The sequence below is a fragment of the Erinaceus europaeus genome, chromosome 14, assembly GCF_950295315.1.
Source record: "Erinaceus europaeus chromosome 14, mEriEur2.1, whole genome shotgun sequence".
NCBI classification, from domain to species: domain Eukaryota; kingdom Metazoa; phylum Chordata; class Mammalia; order Eulipotyphla; family Erinaceidae; genus Erinaceus; species Erinaceus europaeus.
The window spans coordinates 1,866,149-1,886,304 of record NC_080175.1 but is presented as its reverse complement, the minus strand read 5'-3'; the positions used below and the strand labels follow the sequence as shown (position 1 = coordinate 1,886,304).

Here is a 20,156-nt window from a genome sequence, read left to right as displayed (position 1 = left end):
GGAGCTTCACTGCTCTGTGCCAACTCTTCCCCGTATTGCAGTGCCCAGCACGTGGCATGCCACAGGCTCAACCATGAGTCACACACAGCAAGGCAAGCTTCCCCCGAGAGCCTCTCACTTCCTGATGGCAGAGAAGCAAGGACCTCCCTGAGAACGTGCTAAGCAGCTCCCTGGTCCAATCCTTTTTTTTTCCTTTTATTTATCAGATAGAGACAGAGAGAAACTGAGGGAGGAAGCACAGTGAGAGACAGAGGGGCACCTGCTTCACCACTCATGATGCTGAGAGGAGAGACCCACAGCCTGCCCACCCTCCATGGGCGCCCTGGGTGCTGTGCCTGGTGCTGAGAGAGGAGAGACCCCACAGCCCTGCCCACCCTCCATGGGCTCCCTGGGTGCTGTGCCTGGTGCTGAGAGAGGAGAGACCCACAGCCCTGCCCACCCTCCATGGGCTCCCTGGGTGCTGTGCAGGGTGCTGAGAGAGGAGACACCCCACAGCCCTGCCCGCCCTCCATGGGCTCCCTGGGTGCTGTGCCTGGTGCTGAGAGAGGAGAGACCCCACAGCCCTGCCCACCCTCCATGGGCTCCCTGGGTGCTGTGCCTGGTGCTGAGAGAGGAGAGACCCCACAGCCCTGCCCACCCTCCATGGGCTCCCTGGGTGCTGTGCATGGTGCTGAGAGAGGAGACACCCCACAGCCCTGCCCATCCCCATGGGCTCCCTGGGTGCTGTGCCTGGTGCTGAGAGAGGAGACACCCCACAGCCCTGCCCACCCTCCATGGGCTCCCTGGGTGCTGTGCCTGGTGCTGAGAGAGGAGACACCCCACAGCCCTGCCCACCCTCCATGGGCTCCCTGGGTGCTGTGCAGGGTGCTGAGAGAGGAGAGACCCCACAGCCCTGCCCACCCTCCATGGGCTCCCTGGGTGCTGTGCAGGGTGCTGAGAGAGGAGACACCCCACAGCCCTGCCCACCCTCCATGGGCTCCCTGGGTGCTGTGCAGGGTGCTGAGAGAGGAGACACCCCACAGCCCTGCCCACCCTCCATGGGCTCCCTGGGTGCTGTGCAGGGTGCTGAGAGAGGAGAGACCCACAGCCCTGCCCACCCTCCATGGGCTCCCTGGGTGCTGTGCAGGGTGCTGAGAGAGGAGACACCCCACAGCCCTGCCCACCTTCCATGGGGCTCCCTGGGTGCTGTGCAGGGTGCTGAGAGAGGAGAGACCCACAGCCCTGCCCACCCTCCATGGGGCTCCCTGGGTGTTGTGCAGGGTGCTGAGAGAGGAGACACCCCACAGCCCTGCCCACCCTCCATGGGCTCCCTGGGTGCTGTGCAGGGTGCTGAGAGAGGAGAGACCCCACAGCCCTGCCCACCCTCCATGGGCTCCCTGGGTGCTGTGCCTGGTGCTGAGAGAGGAGACACCCCACAGCCCTGCCCACCCTCCATGGGCTCCCTGGGTGCTGTGCAGGGTGCTGAGAGAGGAGAGACCCCACAGCCCTGCCCACCCTCCATGGGCTCCCTGGGTGCGGTGCCTGGTGCTGAGAGAGGAGAGACCCCACAGCCCTGCCCACCCTCCATGGGCTCCCTGGGTGCTGTGCCTGGTGCTGAGAGAGGAGACACCCCACAGCCCTGCCCACCCTCCATGGGCTCCCTGGGTGCTGTGCAGGGTGCTGAGAGAGGAGAGACCCCACAGCCCTGCCCACCCTCCATGGGCTCCCTGGGTGCTGTGCAGGGTGCTGAGAGAGGAGACACCCCACAGCCCTGCCCACCCTCCATGGGGCTCCCTGGGTGCTGTGCAGGGTGCTGAGAGAGGAGACACCCCACAGCCCTGCCCACCCTCCATGGGCTCCCTGGGTGCTGTGCAGGGTGCTGAGAGAGGAGAGACCCCACAGCCCTGCCCACCCTCCATGGGCTCCCTGGGTGCTGTGCCTGGTGCTGAGAGAGGAGACACCCCACAGCCCTGCCCACCCTCCATGGGCTCCCTGGGTGCTGTGCAGGGTGCTGAGAGAGGAGAGACCCCACAGCCCTGCCCACCCTCCATGGGCTCCCTGGGTGCTGTGCAGGGTGCTGAGAGAGGAGAGACTCCACCATCCATGGGTGCATTTTTATTTTCCAAGATTGAGTTATGTCTGGTCTGCTTTTCCACGGTGGCGGGGGGGTGGTCCTGCGTGAGGCCCCCAGCCTGAGTCACACGCCCATCATCTCACCCGCAGAAGCTGACCAACGTTCGCATCATGAAGGAGAACATGAGGACAGGCAACCTGCCGACCAACATGAGGAAGGCCAGGGTCATCCAGATCATCCCATGTACGGCCTCCTGGGGCTTGGGCTTCCCAGGCCAGCGGCGGCACGGGCGGACCACTCATGGGAGGAGACCCCTGAGAACGGGCCGGAGGCCGGGGGTGTCGGTGCTGACTGGGGGGGGGGTCTCTGCTCCACAGACGACTTCAACCGTGTGATCCTCTCTGTGAAGAGGGGACAGGAGTACACGGACTACATCAACGCCTCTTTCATCGACGTGAGTCACCCTGCTCCCCACCCCCATCCTTTCCACCTTCAGCTGCCGACTCCCACTGAACTTGGCCAAGAGGACAGAACTGGGCGTGCGTGCAGTCCACTTCCCAGAAGAACTGCCTTCCGGCTGGGAGGAAGGGTCAGGCAGTGGTGCACCCAGTTGAACGCACATGTTACAATGTGCAGGGTTCCAGGTTCAAATCCCTGCTCCCGACCTGCAGGGGAGAAACTTCACGAGCAGTGAAGCAGGGCTGCAGGTGTCTCCCTGACTTGCTCCATCTCCCTCTTCCCTCTCAGTGTCTCTCTGTTTCTATCCAATAAATAAAATATTAGGAAGAGCATAAGGAAGTCTGAAGAAAGAAAGAAAGAAAGAAAGAAAGAAAGAAAGAGAAAGAAAGAAAGAAAAGAAAGAAAGAAAAAGAAAGAGAAAGGAAGGAAGGAGGGAAGGAAGGAAGGAAGGAAGGAAGGAAGGAAGGAAGGAAGGAAGGAAGGAAGGAAGGGAAAGACAGCATGGACAGTCAGAAAGCCTGGGTGGCTCTCTTGTGACACGCAGGAGGCCCCCGGCTTCAAGCTGAAGCACCACCTGGCATACACACTCCAGCACCAGCAAGAGCTCCAGGGCTGTGATCTCTCTCTCTCTCTCTCTCTCTGTCTGTCTGTCTGTCTGCCTTTTTTGTCCCCAGAGCCCTGCTCAGCTCTGGCTGGTGGTGGTGTGGGGACTGAACCTGAGACTTGGAAGCCTCAGGCAAGAGACTGTTTTTCAGAACCATTATGCTAGCCTCCCTGGCCCATCTCCCTTTGTTTCATGATTAAAAAAAAATCACAGGGGGGTCAGGCGGTGGCGCAGCGGGTTAAGTGCACGTGGTGCAAAGCGCAAAGATGGGTGTAAGGATCCCAGTTCAAGCCCCCGGCTCCCCACCTGCAAGGAGTTGCTTCACAGGCGGTGAAGCAGGTCTGCAGGTGTCTGTCTTTCTCTCCCCCTCTCTATCTTCCCCTCCTCTCTCCATTTCTCTCTGTCCCAGGCTGCCTGCATGCCCAGAGGCGGATTGGGCAGAAAGGACTGTTCCAGGGGGTCGGTTGGTAGTGCAGTGGGTTAAGCACACATGGCAAAGTGAAAGGACCAGCATAAAGATCCCAGTTCGAGCCCCCTGCTCCCCACCTGCAGGGGAGTCGCTTCACAGGCGGTGAAGCAGGTCTGCAGGTGTCTGTCTTTCTCTCCCCCTCTCTGTCTTCCCCATCTCTCTCCATTTCTCTCCGTCCTATCCAACAATGAACAACATCAATAACAGCAACAATAATAACCACAACAAGGTTACAACAACAAGGGCAAGAGAAAGGGGGGGAAATGGCCTCCAGGAGCAGTGGATTCATGGTGTAGGCACTGAGCCCCAGCAATAACCCTGGAGGCAAAAAAAAAGAAAGAAAAGAAAAGAAAATGGTGAACATTTCAGTGCGGCCAAGAGCCTCCCGGAGAAGCTGGGCCTCAAACCGCCCCTCCCTAGGAGGCTGCCCCCGTGTCGGGTGTCTCTGCCAGGTGGCGTCAGCGCTAGAAGGGGCTCTGGTGATCAGGTCTGGCCTGTCCCCCCAGGGCTACCGGCAGAAGGACCACTTCATCGCCACGCAGGGCCCCCTGGCCCACACAGTGGAGGACTTCTGGAGAATGGTGTGGGAGTGGAAATGCTACACCATTGTGATGCTCACGGAGGTGCAGGAGCGAGAGCAGGTGTGCCCGCCACGGAGGGGCAGGGGGCGGGATCCTGCTCTCCAACCCCACACACACCCCCACCCAGACCACTGTCCCCCACCCCTCGCCTGTCAACTGTCGTCACTTCCTGTGCCTACTCCGGTGTTTCCCCTCCTTCGGTCCCGCACGCCCACCCACCCTTGTTTATGTCAGGGACCGAGAGAGACGGGGGGGGGGGCAGGTGGGGACGCACCTGGTTGGGTGCACACATTACAGTGCACAGGGACTCTGGTTCGAGCCCCCGGACCCCACCTGTAGGGGTGGAGCTTCCCTAAGGGTGAAGCAGGTCTTCAGGTATCTGTCTTTGTCCCTCTCTATCTCCCCCCTTCGCAATTTCTCTCCATCTCTATCTACTAAATACATGAACGAGATACTCTAATGACAGAGAGAAACAGATCAGAGGTCTGCTCAGCTCTGGCTGACGGTGGTGTCGGGGCTCCAACCTGGAGCCTCAGAGGTTCAGGCAGGAACGTCTTCTGCGTCATCGCTGTGCTGTCTCCCCGCCCAGCCCGTGTCGGTTCCCGGTTGGCGTTCGGTGGGCTGCCTTCCCCTCTCCTGGTCATGAGTTTCTTTGCCTGTGAAGTGAGCTTCACTTCTCTGCAACTCAAGATCACAAGCAGGCCTTTAGCTTTGGGGCGAATCCTTCTGCGACTAAACGGAGCAAATGTTTTCTCCCTTGTTTGTTTGGGTTTTTTTTCCCTCCTGCCAGAGTTATCTCTGAGGCCTGGTGCTGGCAGTATGAATCCACTCCTCCCAGTGGCCATTTTGTCCTTTTTGATTGTTCTGTTTCATTTGATGGGACAGAGAGAAATTGAGAGAGTCGGAGATAGAGAGGGAGAGACACCTGCAGCCCTGCTTCACCTTGTGTGAAGCGTCCCCCCAAGCAGGCGGGGCGCAGGGCCCTGAGCATAGTAACGTGTGCGCCCTGGTGGGTGTGCCGCCGCCCAGCCCCGTGGGTGTCTTCTCCTTCGACGGTGTTCTGCATTCTGCTCTTAATGTCCTCGCCCATCTGGGCCTGGGTGTGTGAAGCGCAAAGCCGCAGCCCCAGCGGCACCCAGCTCCAGGAGGGCCCGGGCACACCCACGGGCCATGTGCCCAGAGAGGGCGGGAGTCAGGGCCCCGCTGCGCTGTTCTGGGCAGAAAACTGCCGCTTTCAGTCCTGTGTGGGTGACGTCTCTTAGCAGGCACCTGTGCAGGTGGGCGCTTCTGCCCCTGACCCAAGGCCCTCGCTGGTTTGGGCCTGATTCTGCATCACCCACTTTTCACCCCCACTCCCGCTCCCGCCAGGACAAGTGCTTCCAGTACTGGCCAGCAGAGGGCTCCGTGAAGCATGGCGAGCTCACCATCGAAATCAAGAGTGACAGCCTGGCAGAAGCCATCAGCGTGCGGGACTTCCTGGTCACCTTCAGTCAGGTATGACCTCCCCGGCTCTGTGGGTCCTTGAAGCTGCGCCTCAGCCTGCCCCGGGGCTGCAGGGGTTAAGTGGATGGGTGAGCCCAGGGGCCTTAGGGTGGTCTGAGAGCCCACGGTCGAGTCTCCCTGGGGCCGCAGGGTCCTGGGCTCTGTCTGCTCCAGCTCCACTCCCTGGCAGAGAAGGGGGCCTCTGGGGGTGTGACCTCCCACTGTCGACTCTTAGCTCTAGAAAGGCACCTGTCCAGGGTCACCCGTCCTCCCACAGGTCACCCAGGGGCCCGGGGCCACCAGGCTTGAGCCTTGAGGAGGTGTGTGTTCACCCCCATGGGTGTGAGCCTCGAACCTTCACACAAGTAAGCTCGGATTTCAAATTTCCACTCGAGCACAAACCAGCCCTCAGAGTGGCTTCTGCTCTTCCACACTGGAAACCTTCTGTCTGTAGTCGAAAACCTTTCCTGGCGGCTGGGCCTTCCCTCCTTGGACAGTGCCCGTGTCCTGGTGCCGGTCTCCTGGTTTGTTCTGGCTTGTTACCTGCCTGGGATGTAAAAACACAAGCCAGCTCCTGCCACGCCTGTGTGACTGACTGCCTCAGGGCAGCCCCGTTCCCACTGCATATCCTGGAGAACTGTGGTTTATTCCTCCCAGTATGAGAGAGGTTCTTCCAGCTTTCCTGACACCAGTGCCACCACCACATTTTCCTGGGGCAGTCATTGTGTCACCATCTACCTACTTTTAAAAACACACATGGTTGACAGAGCTGAGTAAAAGGCGTGGAGAGCAGCTGCCTCTGAGAATGTAAGGCTGACAGAACGGGAACGAGAGGCCGCAGTAAAGCAGTGCTCTGCAGTCAGCCTCTGGAAGTGAAGGGACCAGGGAGCCTTTGCCACAGTGGGAGCCTCCTGACATACAGGATAAAAGCCCGTTTGATGAGGTCGAGGGAGACGGCATAATGGTTATACAAACACATGGTCACGTCAGGGCCGGGCAGTGGCTCACTCTGTTAAGTGTGCATATCACCATGTGCTGGGACCCGGGTTTGAGCCCCCTCCCCACCTGCTGAGGGGACACTTCTCAAGTGGTGAAGCAGGGCTGCAGGTGACTGTCTTTCCTCCCCTCTCAGTTTCTCTGTCCTGTCAGATAAGACACACACACACACACACACACACACACACACTTGAAAAACTGGCCCACCAGGAGTGGTGGATGCATAATGCCAGCACCAAGCCCCCAAAATAACCCTGAAGGCAAAAAAAAAAAACACCTCATGTATGAGGCGCCAAGGTCCCAGGTTCAACCTTCTGTGTTTCCGTAGCCAGAGCAGAGCAGTGCTCGGGTAAGAAATAATGATCACAGTAATAGTCTGTTAGATGATTCTCATGAACTAAAAGAAACTGGTTATTTCACACATGTGTGCTGTGTAAAATAATGAACTGTTAACGAGACAAAAATAATAAAAGGGGGAGTCGGGCGGTAACGCAGCGGGTCAAGCGCATGTGGCGCAAAGCACAAGGACCGGCGTAAGGATCCCAGTTGAGCCCCCGGCTCCCCACCTGCAGGGGAGTCGCTTCACAGGCGGTGAAGCAGGTCTGCAGGTGTCTGTCTTTCTCTCCCCCTCTCTGTCTTCCCCTCCTCTCTCCATTTCTCTCTGTCCTATCCAACAACAACAATATCAATAACAACAACAATAATAACTACAACAACAATGAACAAACAACAAGGGCAACAAAAAGGAAAATAAATAAATATAACATTTTTTAAAAAAAAGTAAAAGGCCCAGAGAGGTTAAGACTTAAAGAAAATTAAAAAAAAAATAGAGAAAGCCTTCAAAGAAAACATCATTTTACTTTATAGAACGAAGTCAGTCAACCAAGCCCCCCAAGGAAGTCACCAGCTGACACACAAGACAGACAGGGCAGCCCCCACCTCAGGGGAAATTTTGCAGAATACTTGCTGAGCTGTTTGCAGCGAAAAGCAGGACCCCAGGAGATCAAACCAGGCGGCCCACCCCCCCCCCCAAGACAGGGGTCCCCCACCCCCAGCAGCCTGCCCAGGATCTGGGTGGCCAGGCGGGGGCTGCAGGAGACCCAGCAGGGCAGAGCGCTGGGGTTCCCCCCCTGGGTCTGGGGGTAGCTCTGGCTGCACTGACGCCCCCCCCCCCCCCACGCAGCCACCCGGCCGCCAGGAGGAGCAGCCCCGCGTGGTGCGGCAGTTCCACTTCCACGGCTGGCCCGAGGTGGGCATCCCGGCGGAGGGCAAGGGCATGATCGACCTCATCGCCGCGGTGCAGAAGCAGCAGCAGCAGACCGGCAACCACCCCATCACTGTGCACTGCAGGTAGCGCCCCCGTCCAGGGCCCCCGAGACCCACCGACTCGCCCCGCCTTGTGACTCCTCAAGATCTTGTTTATTTATTTGATAGAGACAGAGAGAACCAGATAGGAAGGAGGAGCTAGGGAGAGAGAGTGAGAGACACCTGCAGCCCTGCTTCATCCCTCCTGAAGCTCCAATCCTGCAGGTGGAGGCAGGGGGCTTGAACCCAGGTCCTTCCACATTGTAGCAGTTTTCTGTTTGTTTGTTTTTTCTCTTCTTCCTTCCTTCCTTCCTTCCTTCCTTCCTTCCTTCCTTCCTTCCTTCCCTTCTTTTTTTCCCCTCTCTCCTCCAGGGTTATCGATGGGGCTCAGTGCTCACACAGTGAACCCACCGCTCCTGTCTTTGTACACAGCAATATGTGTGCCACTGCCTGGCCCCACCTACTGTCTCTTTTTATTTTTGTCAGACATTGCGTAGTAAGCTGGACTCTTTTTCAATTTATTTATTTATTACTGGATAGAGGCAGAGAGAAGTTGAGAGAGGAGGAAGAGATAGAGAGAAGGAGAGAGACAGAGATAACCTGCAGCCCTGCTTCACCACTTGTGAAGATTCTCCCCTCTCTGTAGGGACCAGGGGCTTGAACCCGGGTCTTGGAGCATGCTAACCTGTACTTAGCCAGTTTCGCCACCACCTGGCCCCACCTATTGTCCGTTTAAGTCGTCGCCAGGGGCCTGGCCGGGCTGGCGCAGACCCTCTCCTGAATGTCCTGTGGCTTCTCAGAGGAAGGAAAGAAATCTTAGAATGGGGAGTCGGGCGGTAGCGCAGCGGGTTAAGCGCACATGGCGCAAAGCACAAGGACCGGCGTAAGGATCCCGGTTCGAGCCCCCGGCTCCCCACCTGCAGGGGAGTCGCTTCACAGGCGGTGAAGCAGGTCTGCAGGTGTCTGTCTTTCTCTCCCCCTCTCTGTCTTCCCCTCTTCTCTCCATTTCTCTCTGTCCTATCCAACAACAAAGACATCAATAACAACAGTAATAACTACAACAATAAAACAACAAGGGCAACAAAAGGGAATAAGTAAATATAAAAAAATTAAAAAAAAGAAATCTTAGAATGATGAGATCAGCTGCACAGAGTCCAGCGGGCCCCGGAGAAGGAGGTTCCTGGCCAGGCTGGCGGTGGGTGGGCAGCGGCCCTGCAGGTGCTCCTGGCGCCCGCACTGAGCTCCTGCCCCTGCCCCTGCCCGCAGCGCCGGCGCAGGGCGCACAGGCACCTTCATCGCTCTGAGCAACATCCTGGAGCGCGTGAAGGCCGAGGGCCTGCTGGACGTCTTCCAAGCTGTGAAGAGCCTGAGGCTGCAGCGGCCACACATGGTGCAGACCCTGGTGAGTGGCCGGCAGGGTCCCCGGTCAGGCCAGACCCCTGGCAGGCAGGGAGGGCGGGCCCCCAAGGAGGAGAGCCCGCTGGGACCTGGCGAGGTAAGGCGCTCGCTCTGTGGGTCCTGTGTGGGCCGTGACCAGGCACTGGGGCACAGCTCCAGCTGCTGGTGCTTCCAGGGATGGACCCTGGGGCCCCTTCCCTGCAAGTCCTTGTCCTGTCGCTGCACCTCCCCAGCCCCCCCAGAACTGAAGCTGTAAAGATACCCGTCGCCTTTGGGGTCTGGCTGAGGGCTGTCTGTCCCACGCAGGCCGCAGCAGAGAGACTCAGCCTGACTTTTTTTTTTTTTTTTTTTTGGTGGTGGTGGTGGTGATGGTGCCGGGGACTGAACTTGGAACCTCGGAGCCTCAGCGCCAAAGTCTGCTGCTTTGCCATCTGCTCTCTCCCGACCTTGGTTTCTTTTTTTTAATGCAGTGCTGTGGGTGGAACCAAGACGTCACGCGCGTGTCACAGCAGCGGGTGCCTCCCCTGTCCCGTGTCTTTTACTTTAGATTCTTAGAGGGAGGTTCGGGAGGCAAGAAGGAAACAGAGAGAGGACAGGGGAAGCACCACAGGACAGCTCACTAGCCACAGAACACGTTCCAAGGCTACCTGTGGCGCTCCCATGCGGTGCCGGGTCTCAAACCCAGGGCCTCACACGTGGCAAAGTGAGCTGCCTCCCAGACCCACCTCTCCCAGCCCCCACTCCTTGTCCTTGGCCCAGCAACTGAGTGGCAGGAGGCTCAGTGGCCCCTCTGTGGGGCTGGGACATTCTGGAGAAACACACAGCCACCCACAGTGACGCTGGGGACAGAGCTGCCAGGTCACAAACCTCAAACCAGGCACGGGGGGAGGGGGTCCTGACCCCAGACCAGCCTCTGCCTGTTGGGGGGGATCCTGAAGAGGGGTGTCTGCGGGGACTGGCACCTCCCAGGCTTGGGGAGGGGGGTGGCTTTGCTCTCCCCCAGCATTGGGCCTGGGTCAGAAATGTCACCCTTGGGCGGGGGAGTCTGTGCAGCAGCAATGCACAGGACTTGCACAACAGAGATCCCGGGTTCAATGCCCAGCACTGCCAGTAGCCATACCTGCATGATGCTCTGGCGAAAGTCTGTGCCCAGGGGTGTGGCCTGGGTCCAAACAGACTCGGTCGCTTTCAGGCCTGACCACCTGTGACTGGGACCTGGGATGCCCTGCGGGGAGCCTCTCTGCCCCTCCCAGCCGGCCCCACCTGGTGCTGGAGATGCCACGGCCAAAGCCCACCTAGCCCCAAGTCTGCCCCTGAGAAGTGCAGCTCTTAGCGGAGTCTCAGGGTCTCCCTCCTGCCCTGTTCCCTCCCCAGGGCCGTGAGATCAGGGTTGGGGGCCCTGCTGCCCGTTCTTGGCTCTCCCAACACCTCCCCACCAGCTCAGCACCGAGCAACGGGCTGTCCTGGCTTCCTCTGGGAAGTGGAGCGCCAGCCCGTTCTGGCCGGCCGGGGGTTCAGGAGACCCCAGGAGCTGATGCCTCCCCACAGCTTCAAGGAAGGCCTTGGTCCCAGGAGTGTTCAGAAAGAGGCTGGTCCCCAGCCCAGGAGGCGGAGGGCCTGAGGGCTGCCAGCCTCCTAAGTCCCTTCACCAGGGGCTGCGCCAACTCCTGGGCTCCCACTGGGGCCTAGCCGGGTGCGAGTCTAATGGTGCTTGACGTCGGGCCCTTGGGTGTCCGGGGTCTGCAGACACAGGGGGCAGCCCGCTAAGAAGCGCCTGGCAGCGTCTCCATCGCCTCCATCCCTTCCTACCGGGGGCCCCTGACTGGTGCGTGCACCCGCCCCACCACCCAGCCGCCCACTCCCAGAGCACAGGAGACAGAGCGAAAGGAGAGGGTTCCGGTAAGAGCAGGATGCCTGAGCCAGGAAGGCGTCGTTCTCTGGGTGCAGCCCAGTGCGGGTTTCAGAGCCGGCCTGGTTCAACAATGACCTGCGTGCCCGTCTCCTTTCACGCACTTGCGTTCACTCACTGGGAAGCAGAGCAGGTGCTGTCCAGCCCTCTTTCAGTTCAGAAAAGTTCTTTCCCAGTTTACACGCATTATCTAGAAGGCTTTTATCCCGGGCTTTTCTAAAATTCACCAACTTAAAAGAGAACGTTGCCATTTTCCAGGGAGAGCAAGCGGCTGCCCTGGAAGCCTGGCGCCCGGAAGCTGCCCTGCAGAAGGGCTCCCGGCCGGCGTCTGGTCTCCACAAATAGACGTTTACCCTTTGTTTGGAGCACCTCTCCTGTGACCGACTTAGTGAAATGTGTTTGTTTGTTGTTTTTTAGATGTCATTGTAATCGCATCTCGCTTTTCTTTTTCAGGAACAATATGAATTCTGCTACAAAGTGGTACAAGATTTTATTGATATATTTTCTGATTATGCTAATTTCAAATGAAAACGTCTGCCTCAAACTATTTTTTAATTTAATGGTCAGTATATTTTGTAAAAAAAAAAAAAAGTCTTGTTAATTTATTTCATGGTCCACACCGATAGCCTTTCTAATTTCTTTGTATATATTAGATATTCCACTGTGCTCCTAAGAGCCGCACATTGTAAGGTCATTAACTCTTAAATCCCCCTTTAAAAGATGGGGTCCGTTGTAAAGGCCAGAGACTCCCTCATCAGCTCTGCTTCTGCTAACACCCATCCGTACTTTAACTCTTCGTCTGACCCGTGTTTTATTTGACGTTCCTATGTCTGGCACTTCTGAATGTTGTGAATTCTGATGTTCCAAGTGTGTTTTGACAAAGGAACAAACACCATGTCTCATCTTGAGAAAAACAACCAGGACTTGGAAATGACTGACCCCCCCCCCCCCGCCCTTGCCCGGCCCCCTCACGCTTCCTCAAGATGGAGTCTGAGTGGGGGTGTCACAGCCGCGGCCCCCAGCCCTGCAGTCTCACGTGCTGCATCACACAGACGGAGTGCTGAGGCCAGCAGTCGGGCCTCTTACACATGGCGGGGGGTAGCTGCAGGGACGCTGGAAGCCTCAAGTTGTCAAGGCTGTGTGTGTGACTGCCTCCCAGTGAGGTGAGAATACTTGAGACTGGACAGGGCTCAGAGGGCCTCTCAGCACTGCTGTCTGTCTGTCTGTGCCTCTCTGCCGGATACAGACAAGCTTCTGCGAAGCTAAGTGACTGTGTGTGGCCATGCGGCCCGCTGCCCTCGGCCCTGGTGGGTTTCTGGAGCCCCCGTGTCCGGGCAGACAACCCCTTCAAGCACAACTGGGCTCTTCCCTGAGCTGAACGTTTATAAGAGAAGAAATCTTCAAATCTAGATTTATACTGCTTTTTTTAAGTCCCCCACCCCCCAATATTTAATAAAAGAGAAAAGGGAACGAGAAGACCCTTAAAGGTTCGCTTATTTTTTAATACGAATCCTCCAAAGAGCTTTTACCGCCCTCCCAGCCCTTCTGAATCTGCTGCTTGAACGGACCGCTGGGAGGGTGCTGGGCGGAGAGGCACAGTGGGGTCCTTGGTGCCAGCAGCCGGCAGGACACAGACAGAAAAAGCCTGTCTGGTCTCCCTGGAGGCATTTAGCACGTGTGACTGAGGACACCGCTTCCTTTGGCAAAGAGACATAAAGGCCTTGTCTGAGACTCCCTGAGAGTAGACCAAGCCTTGCTGACAGCTGTTACCTGCATTCCCTTCTGGGATGCACAGGCCTGGTCACCTACCGTTGTGACTGGGCTCACAGACCACCCAGCTTCCCAGCGCCTGAGCCCCAGGCAGGAGGAGAAGGACACACCCACTCAGAAGGACAGAAGCAAGACTGTGACTCAAGCTTCAGTGCCAGGCGCCACTGGGCTCCCCTGAGTGTGTCCCTCCCACCTTCCCTGCCCAGTGGTCACGTGTGTGGCCAAGAGAGGACCTTGGAGGAAGCCGTGCAGGACACCTCACCTGGGCCCGGCGGCTACCACTGTGCAGGCCCCACGCACGCCAAAGCCCTTCTCTGCCCAGAGGAGAAACCAGCTCCTACCAGCCTAAATCCCGGAAGCACAAGTAGACTCCAAGGATGGATTTGGGGGCTTGGGGTTCTGGGGGACAGATCCAGGCCCAGATTATGGCCCTCAGAGTCTCCCAGGCCCTTTGGTCTAACTGCTGGCTCCCTCCTGCAGGGAGCCTCAGGCCCGTCTCTGCAGGGGTGCCCCTGGGAAGTGCCCACCCTGGGGCACCCTCGGTCGCCCGCTTCTAGTTTCAGAAGCCCGTCCCCAACCCAGAACCGCCTGCTCAAGGGTCCCGGGTCACTGATGTCCCCGGACCTCTGCCAACACCCGTCCCAAAACGTGAGAGTCCCCAGGAGTCCTCTGTGCAGCTGGGCAGAGTGGGACCCAGGGCCCTGCCCCGCCTAGAGATTAGAAGACGCCTTTCTGATCTGGCCGCTGCCCCGTGGTCACTGTGTGACCCTCTTACCGGCTCCCTCCCCGCACCCTCTAAGGAAAGAACACAGACCAGTGTCTTCAAAGGTATTTTTCTGTATTTTTAGGGAAAACTTTTTAGAAAATGAGCAGGACCCCCTCCATCTCTCCATCTCCATGCCTGGGGCCTTGGCCTGTTTTGTTTTTTTGTCTGTTTGTTTTTTACTGAGATGTCCAAGCACCATTCTGTCCACTGTGGCGTGTCTCACCCGTGTGTGCGGTCTGGGGGGTTCATGGGTGTTCCCCGTCTCCACAGCCACCCCCCCCCTTCTGTGCGTCCTTTGCTTTTGTTCTGCGCACCGCACAAGTGGCTGGGCCTTGGGTGAGCACAGTTGAGGCTGACTGTGAGGACGGACCCTGAGTCTCTCTTCAACGAGCGAGGCCTGTTCCCTCCTATGCCTTCCATCCCTCCAGACTGGTCACCCCTCAGGAGGTGACGCTGACCCACAGAGGCCATTGTGTGGTGGGGCTGCTGGAGCTCAGCTCAGAGCTGGGATGGGGATAGCTTCCATGGGAAGGTGAGTGGCCGCAGAGGTCAGTGGGCCACCCCCATCGTCCGCTGGCCTTTGACGGCCAGAGTTATTCAGGAGATGCTGAATGGCAGCCTCCTCCAGGGAGCCTTCCAGAATGTTCCTTCTAGAACCCAAACGGGGCTCTGAGGCAGGGGCAGTGGTCCTGGCTCCAAGGCTGAGGTCAGTGGAATCAGGACGCCACCCCCCCCCCCCCCGGGGCCCTTCATGCACAGCTAAGGGTCCCTCACCCTCCACCCGCTCCCATCCCAGGCTGCCTTCTCCATCCTCACCCAGTTTTCCTTCCCACTCTCGGGCCTCGAACTCACACGTGTTGTTTTTACTGCTTGTTGTATCTATTTAATAAACTGGATGAGCCTCGCTGCCTTGTTAGAAACAGCTGATTTGAGTATCTTTTCATCCCCTTGCCCCACCCCCAAATCATGCCTAGACCAGGGGACCACTCACCCAGTAGGACCCATGCCTTACCGTGCCCAAAGTCCGGGTTCAAGCCCCAGGACCACATGGAAACCCTGAGAAGTCCCCGAGAGTTGATGGCCTGAGGTCGGTCCCCACGGATCCCAGGACCCGCTGCCTCCGTCCAAGCACCTGGTCGCCAGGCAGCTTCAGTCTGGGACAGGTGGTAACAGTTCTTAGGGATGCAGGCACAGCCAGAAGCCAGGGACAAGGACAAGCCCAGGCCACCCTCCTGCCCCCAGAGACTCCTTGAGGGGCATGGGGAGCAGGACAGGGGAGCAGGACAGGGGCCCCCAGCCGCACACAGGGTGGCGCTCTTCCCTCCTGGCATGGGCTCTGGGTGTGAGAGCATCCCCGACCCTCCCTTCCTGCCCCGCGTGCCAGGTCTCTCAGCACGAGGGTCCTGGGAGCCCACAGACCCTCTTGCTGAGCCGGGGAGACCCCTCCAGCTGGGCACAGTACTTGGGGCCCGGAGTGCCAGCTAGCAGAGTCTATAGTCGGTCTCTTTTTGTCTTGTGTCTTGTGAAACCAAGGAGTCCATCCTTAAAAATAATAAAGCCAGGAGTCGGGTGGTAGCACAGCGGGTTAAGTGCAGGTGGCGCAAAGCACACGGACTGGCGTAAGGATCCTGGTTCGAGCCCCCGGCTCCCCACCTGCAGGGGAGTCGCTTCACAGGTGGTGAAGCAGGTCTGCAGGTGTCTGTCTTTCTCTCCCCCTCTCTGTCTTCCCTTCCTCTCTCCATTTCTCTCTGTCCTATCTAACAAGGATGACATCAACAACAATAATAACTATAACAATGAAAAACAACAAGGGCAACAAAAATGGAAAAATAAATAAATATAAAAAATCATAAAATAATAATAATAAAGCCAGGGACGGGGCAGCAATGCACCAGGTTAAGCATATGTTGTGTGAAGCGCAAGGATCCCAGTTTGAGCTCCCGGCTCCCCACCTGCAGGGGAAAGTTTCACAAGCAATGAAGCAGGTCTGTGTCTCTTTCTCTCCCCCTCTCTGTCTTCCCCTCCTCTCTCCATTTCTCTCTGTCGTATCCAACAACAACAAAATCAATAACAACAACAATAATGACTACAACAATAAGACAAGGGCAACAAAAGGGAATAAATAAATATTTTTTTTTAAAAAATCTTAAAAAAAATAAAAGAAAGAAACAGGCTGGGCGTGTGGATCGACCTGCCAACACCCATGTCCAGCAGAGAAGCAACTCCAGAAGCCAGAGCTCCCACCGTCTGCTCCCCCAAAAAGAATTTTGGTCCAGACTCCCAGAGGGATAAAGAACAGGGAAGCTGCCAATGGAGGGGGTGAGACACAGACTCTGGTGGTGGGAACTGTGTGGAGTTGTGCCCCTGTCATCTTACAATCTGGCTAATCATTAAAATCACTATTAAAAAATTTTTAAAAAGCAATGACCTATTTGAAAATTAATGGTTCTAAGAAGAAGTGTTAATTCCAGCTGATTCAGTTTTCAGAAGATGTGGGTGACACAATGCAGCCTTTGTTTCCGGTCCGTCTCTCTGTCTCGAAGGCAAGACCGGGGGTGTCGGACCCACCTCTGTGGGAGGTTCCAGGCCACTTGGTCAGCAGCTGCAGGAGGCGCACAACTCAGTAAACCTGGGACCTGTCTTCACAGCAAAACTAAGTGTTCATTTTTAGCTTGATCATTGTGTATGGCCTGTAATTGCCATCATAAATACCCAAGTGGCCTTTAGGAGAAAAAAATAAAGTTCCCATCCACCCCAGCTGCGTGGAATGACGCTTAAATGTGACACTACAGGGTTAAAAAATAAATAAAGCCATTAATCCCCATAATATATAATAAAAAAAGAAGCCAAGTCTGCTTGTGAAAAAATGGAGGCAATTTTAAGAGGTGACATATCACCTCAGACTCTAGGAGGCTTCGTGTTGCCTTATGGCAGTGAGGAAACCTTCACATAGAGTGGGAAATGTTTGCCGTCAAGTTTCATGTGAGAACAGGGCAGACAAAGTACAGACACGACAGGACAGAATACTAGCAGCTGCTGTACCTTCAGCAAAGTGACTCATAATGAAATTTTCAAGGGCCAGGCGGTGGTCCACCTGGCTGGGCCCTCACATCACAGGGCTCAAGGACCTGGGCCCCACCTGCAGGGGCAAATCTTCATGAGTGGTGAAGCAGGGCTGCAGGTGTCTGTCTCTCCCCCCCTTCTCTTTTAGATATTTCATTTCTTTCTTTTTTTTAATATTTATTTATTTATTCCCTTTTGTTGCCCTTGTTGTTTTATTGTAGTTATTGTCGTTGTTGGATAGGACAGAGAGAAATGGAGAGAGGAGGGGAAGACAGAGAGGGGGAGAGAAAGACAGACACCTGCAGACCTGCTTCACCACCTGTGAAGCGATTCCCCTGCAGGTGGGGAGCCAGGGCTCGAACCGGGATCCTTATGCCGGTCCTTGTGCTTTGCGCCATGTGCGCTTAACCCGCTGCGCTACAGCCCGACTCCCCATTTATTTCTTAATAAGAGGGATGGGAGGAGAGAAAGAGCCAGTTATCACTCTGCCACATGTGCTGCTGGGGACTGAACTTGGGACCTCGTGCTTGAGAGTCCAAAGCTTTATCACTGCGCCACCTCCCGGACTACTTTCTCTCTCTCTCTCTCTCTCTCTACCTCCCTCTCCCCTCTCAATTTTTCTAATAAATATGTAAAAATAAAATAGTAAAAAAAAAAAAAGCTTACAGAGCTTAATAATAATAATAATAAAAAGCCGAGAGAGCTGTGTTTTTGTTTGGTTCTGTGGAAATGCATGGCCTAGCAAATGAAGATATTTCTCGAGCCAGCACTCCAGGAAGCTAAAGATCATTGTGTATGGCTTGCAACTGCCGTCATAAATATCCAAGTGGCCCTTGGCAGAAAAAAAATTAAGCTCGCCATCCACACCTGCTGCGTGGAATGACGTTTAAACGTGTGACTTCTGGTGCGTGGGCTCCCGCCAGCTCTGTTTCTCTCCCTCTCTCTGAAAGAAAAAGAATGAAGTCAGCCCCAGGCTCTGACACTACGTTTTTGTTTTTTTAATTTTTTAATCTTATTTATTGGATAGAGATAGCAAGAAATTGAGGGGTGGGGGAGACAGAGAGCATCAGAGACAGAGACCCCTGCAGCCCTGCTTCACCACTCATGAAGCTTCCTTCCTCCCTGCAGGTGGGACCGAGGGCTTGAACCCGAGTCCTTGCACATGGTAGCATGTGCGCTCAACCGGGTGCGCCACCACCCAGCCCGAATTAATTGGGTTTTTGTTGAGTGCGAGTTAGAACTGATTTAATGATCTACTAGCAAGTGGCACTGGAGATGGGTGACATTTATTTTTTGCCTCACAGAACACTGATACTGTTTCTATTCTCTGCTGTTTGGGGGTTTAGAGTACTTCTGCTTTTAATGAAATGCCACCTATGCACAGTGAGGTATGCTGATGGAGGTCTCCCTTTGGAGTAGTTTCAGGAGAGCCTCACTACTAGATAGTAGTGACCGTGGGACACCCCACCCTGTCCTCATGTCCTTCTCAGGTGCCCTCTCCTCGGCCCTGCCACTCTGCCTGCCCCCGAGTGCCTCCAGCCTAGCAGAGGCCTTTGTGTTTGCTTTTCAACTGTCCTGTCTTCACAGGTAGACAGCCTTAGCTGTTTGTTTTTTGTTTTTTTAGAATTTCTTTTCTATTTATTTATTTCCTTTTGTTGCCCTTGTTTTATTGTTGTATTTATTATTGTTGTCATTGTTGGATAGGACAGAGAGAAATGGAGAGAAGAGGGGAAGACAGAGAGGGGGAGAGAAAGACAGACACCTGCAGACCTGCTTCACCACCTGTGAAGCGACTCCCCTGCAGGTGGGGAGCCGGGGGCTCAAACTGGGATCCTTAGGCCGGTCCTTGCGCTTCACGCCACCTGTGCTTAACCCGCTGCACTACACCCAGCTGTTTGTTTTAATGAGCAAGAGAGGCAGAGACACAGAAACATTTCAGCGCTGGCATATGGAGGGGAGAGAGGCAGAGATTCAATCCCGGGTTCAATCCCCAGCAACTCCAGAGACTGTACCGGAACCTCATGGCCTCAGGCATGAAAGGTGGGCGAACTGCAGCTGTGCTGTGGTCTGGACACAGGTCCCGGACCCTGACTTCTGCTGTGGATGTCTGTCTGTCTGTCTGTGGTCTGTTCTAGTGGATTTCTTACAGAGGACAGAAACTGGGGGGGGGGGGGGAGAGGTAGAGGGAGAGACACCTGCCACTCCGGCTCTCAATTCGTGCAGCTTCCGGGCTTGAGCCCAGGTCCTCATGCATGACGTGTGCCCTCAGTAAGGTGTGCAGGGGCTGTGGAGACAGCATACTGAATGAGGTCCCCAGGTTCAATCCCCAGCACCTCCAGAAGCCAGAGCTGAGCAGGGCTCCGGTCTCTCTCCCACTGTCATTATGACGGCATCTCCCCAGACAATAACCTGGGTCCACCTGCATATCAAATGTCAGGCTCAGGCAAAAACTAGTGAGGTCATGGGTCCCTTGCAATATTCCTAAAACAGACCTACTAGTTTTTTCCAAAACAGAGACCCCAAATCTTTACCTGCAATATTGCCTTTAGGTTCATGATTAGTCAACCATTTGCTGTATATCTTGACTCTCTTTCAGCCACCAGGTTCCAGATGCTACCATGATGCCATCCTGACTGCCCTGGACAGACAGCCCCACCAACATGTCCTGGAGCCCCACTTCCCCAGAGCCCTGCCCCACTAGGGAAAGAGAGAGGCAGGCTGGGAGTATGGATCCACCTGTCAACGCCCATGTTCAGCGGGGAAGCAATGACAGAAGCCAGACCTTCCACCTTCTGCTCCCACAATGACCCTGGGCCCACACTCCCAGAGGAATAAAGAATGGGAAAGCTATCAGGGGAGGGGATATGGAGATCTGGTGGTGGGAATTGTACCTCTTATACCATGGCCTTGTCAACATTTCCATTTATGAATAAAAAGTAATTTAAAATACATAATAAGAGCTCAGTCAGGTGCCACCAGGCCCCGTGCAGTCTGTGACATAAGTCTGTGTATCTGTATGTGGATGTATGCATGAATGTCTGTAATGTCTGCCTTGTGTCTGTCTGTCAGTGACGTCTCTGCAGACAATCTGTGTCTCGTGTCCGTCTTTCTGAGACGTCAGTCTGAGGAGTCTGTGCGATGTACACGTTAGGCTCCTGGCTGGGTCCCTTGCAGCTCCGTATGTCTGTCTGCTGTGCCCGTGATGGCTGCCTCTAAGTCTGTGTGTCTGCCACAGAAGCGCATGTCTGTCTATGTCCCGTGGAGGCAGGCATCTGTGTGAGGAAGTCAGGTGTGGAATCAG

At 55.9% G+C, this 20,156-nt stretch overlaps 1 protein-coding gene across 9 annotated transcripts in view; it reads left to right on the top strand.

The window, feature by feature from the left end:
• Positions 1-12,736, top strand: part of PTPRE (protein tyrosine phosphatase receptor type E) — a 68,898-nt gene extending 56,162 nt beyond the window's left edge. For 3 of the 9 annotated variants that reach the window (XM_060171057.1, XM_060171059.1, XM_060171063.1), the window contains 7 exons: positions 2,203-2,296; positions 2,431-2,507; positions 4,092-4,226; positions 5,535-5,660; positions 7,828-7,994; positions 9,216-9,351; positions 11,710-12,736. In XM_060171057.1, the coding sequence (XP_060027040.1) occupies positions 2,203-2,296; positions 2,431-2,507; positions 4,092-4,226; positions 5,535-5,660; positions 7,828-7,994; positions 9,216-9,351; positions 11,710-11,784 (810 nt within the window). In that variant the 3' untranslated portion in view covers positions 11,785-12,736. The other 6 variants (XM_060171060.1, XM_060171056.1, XM_060171055.1 and 3 more) reach the window with 3 other exon arrangements.
• The last annotated feature ends 7,420 nt before the right edge of the window (positions 12,737-20,156 follow it).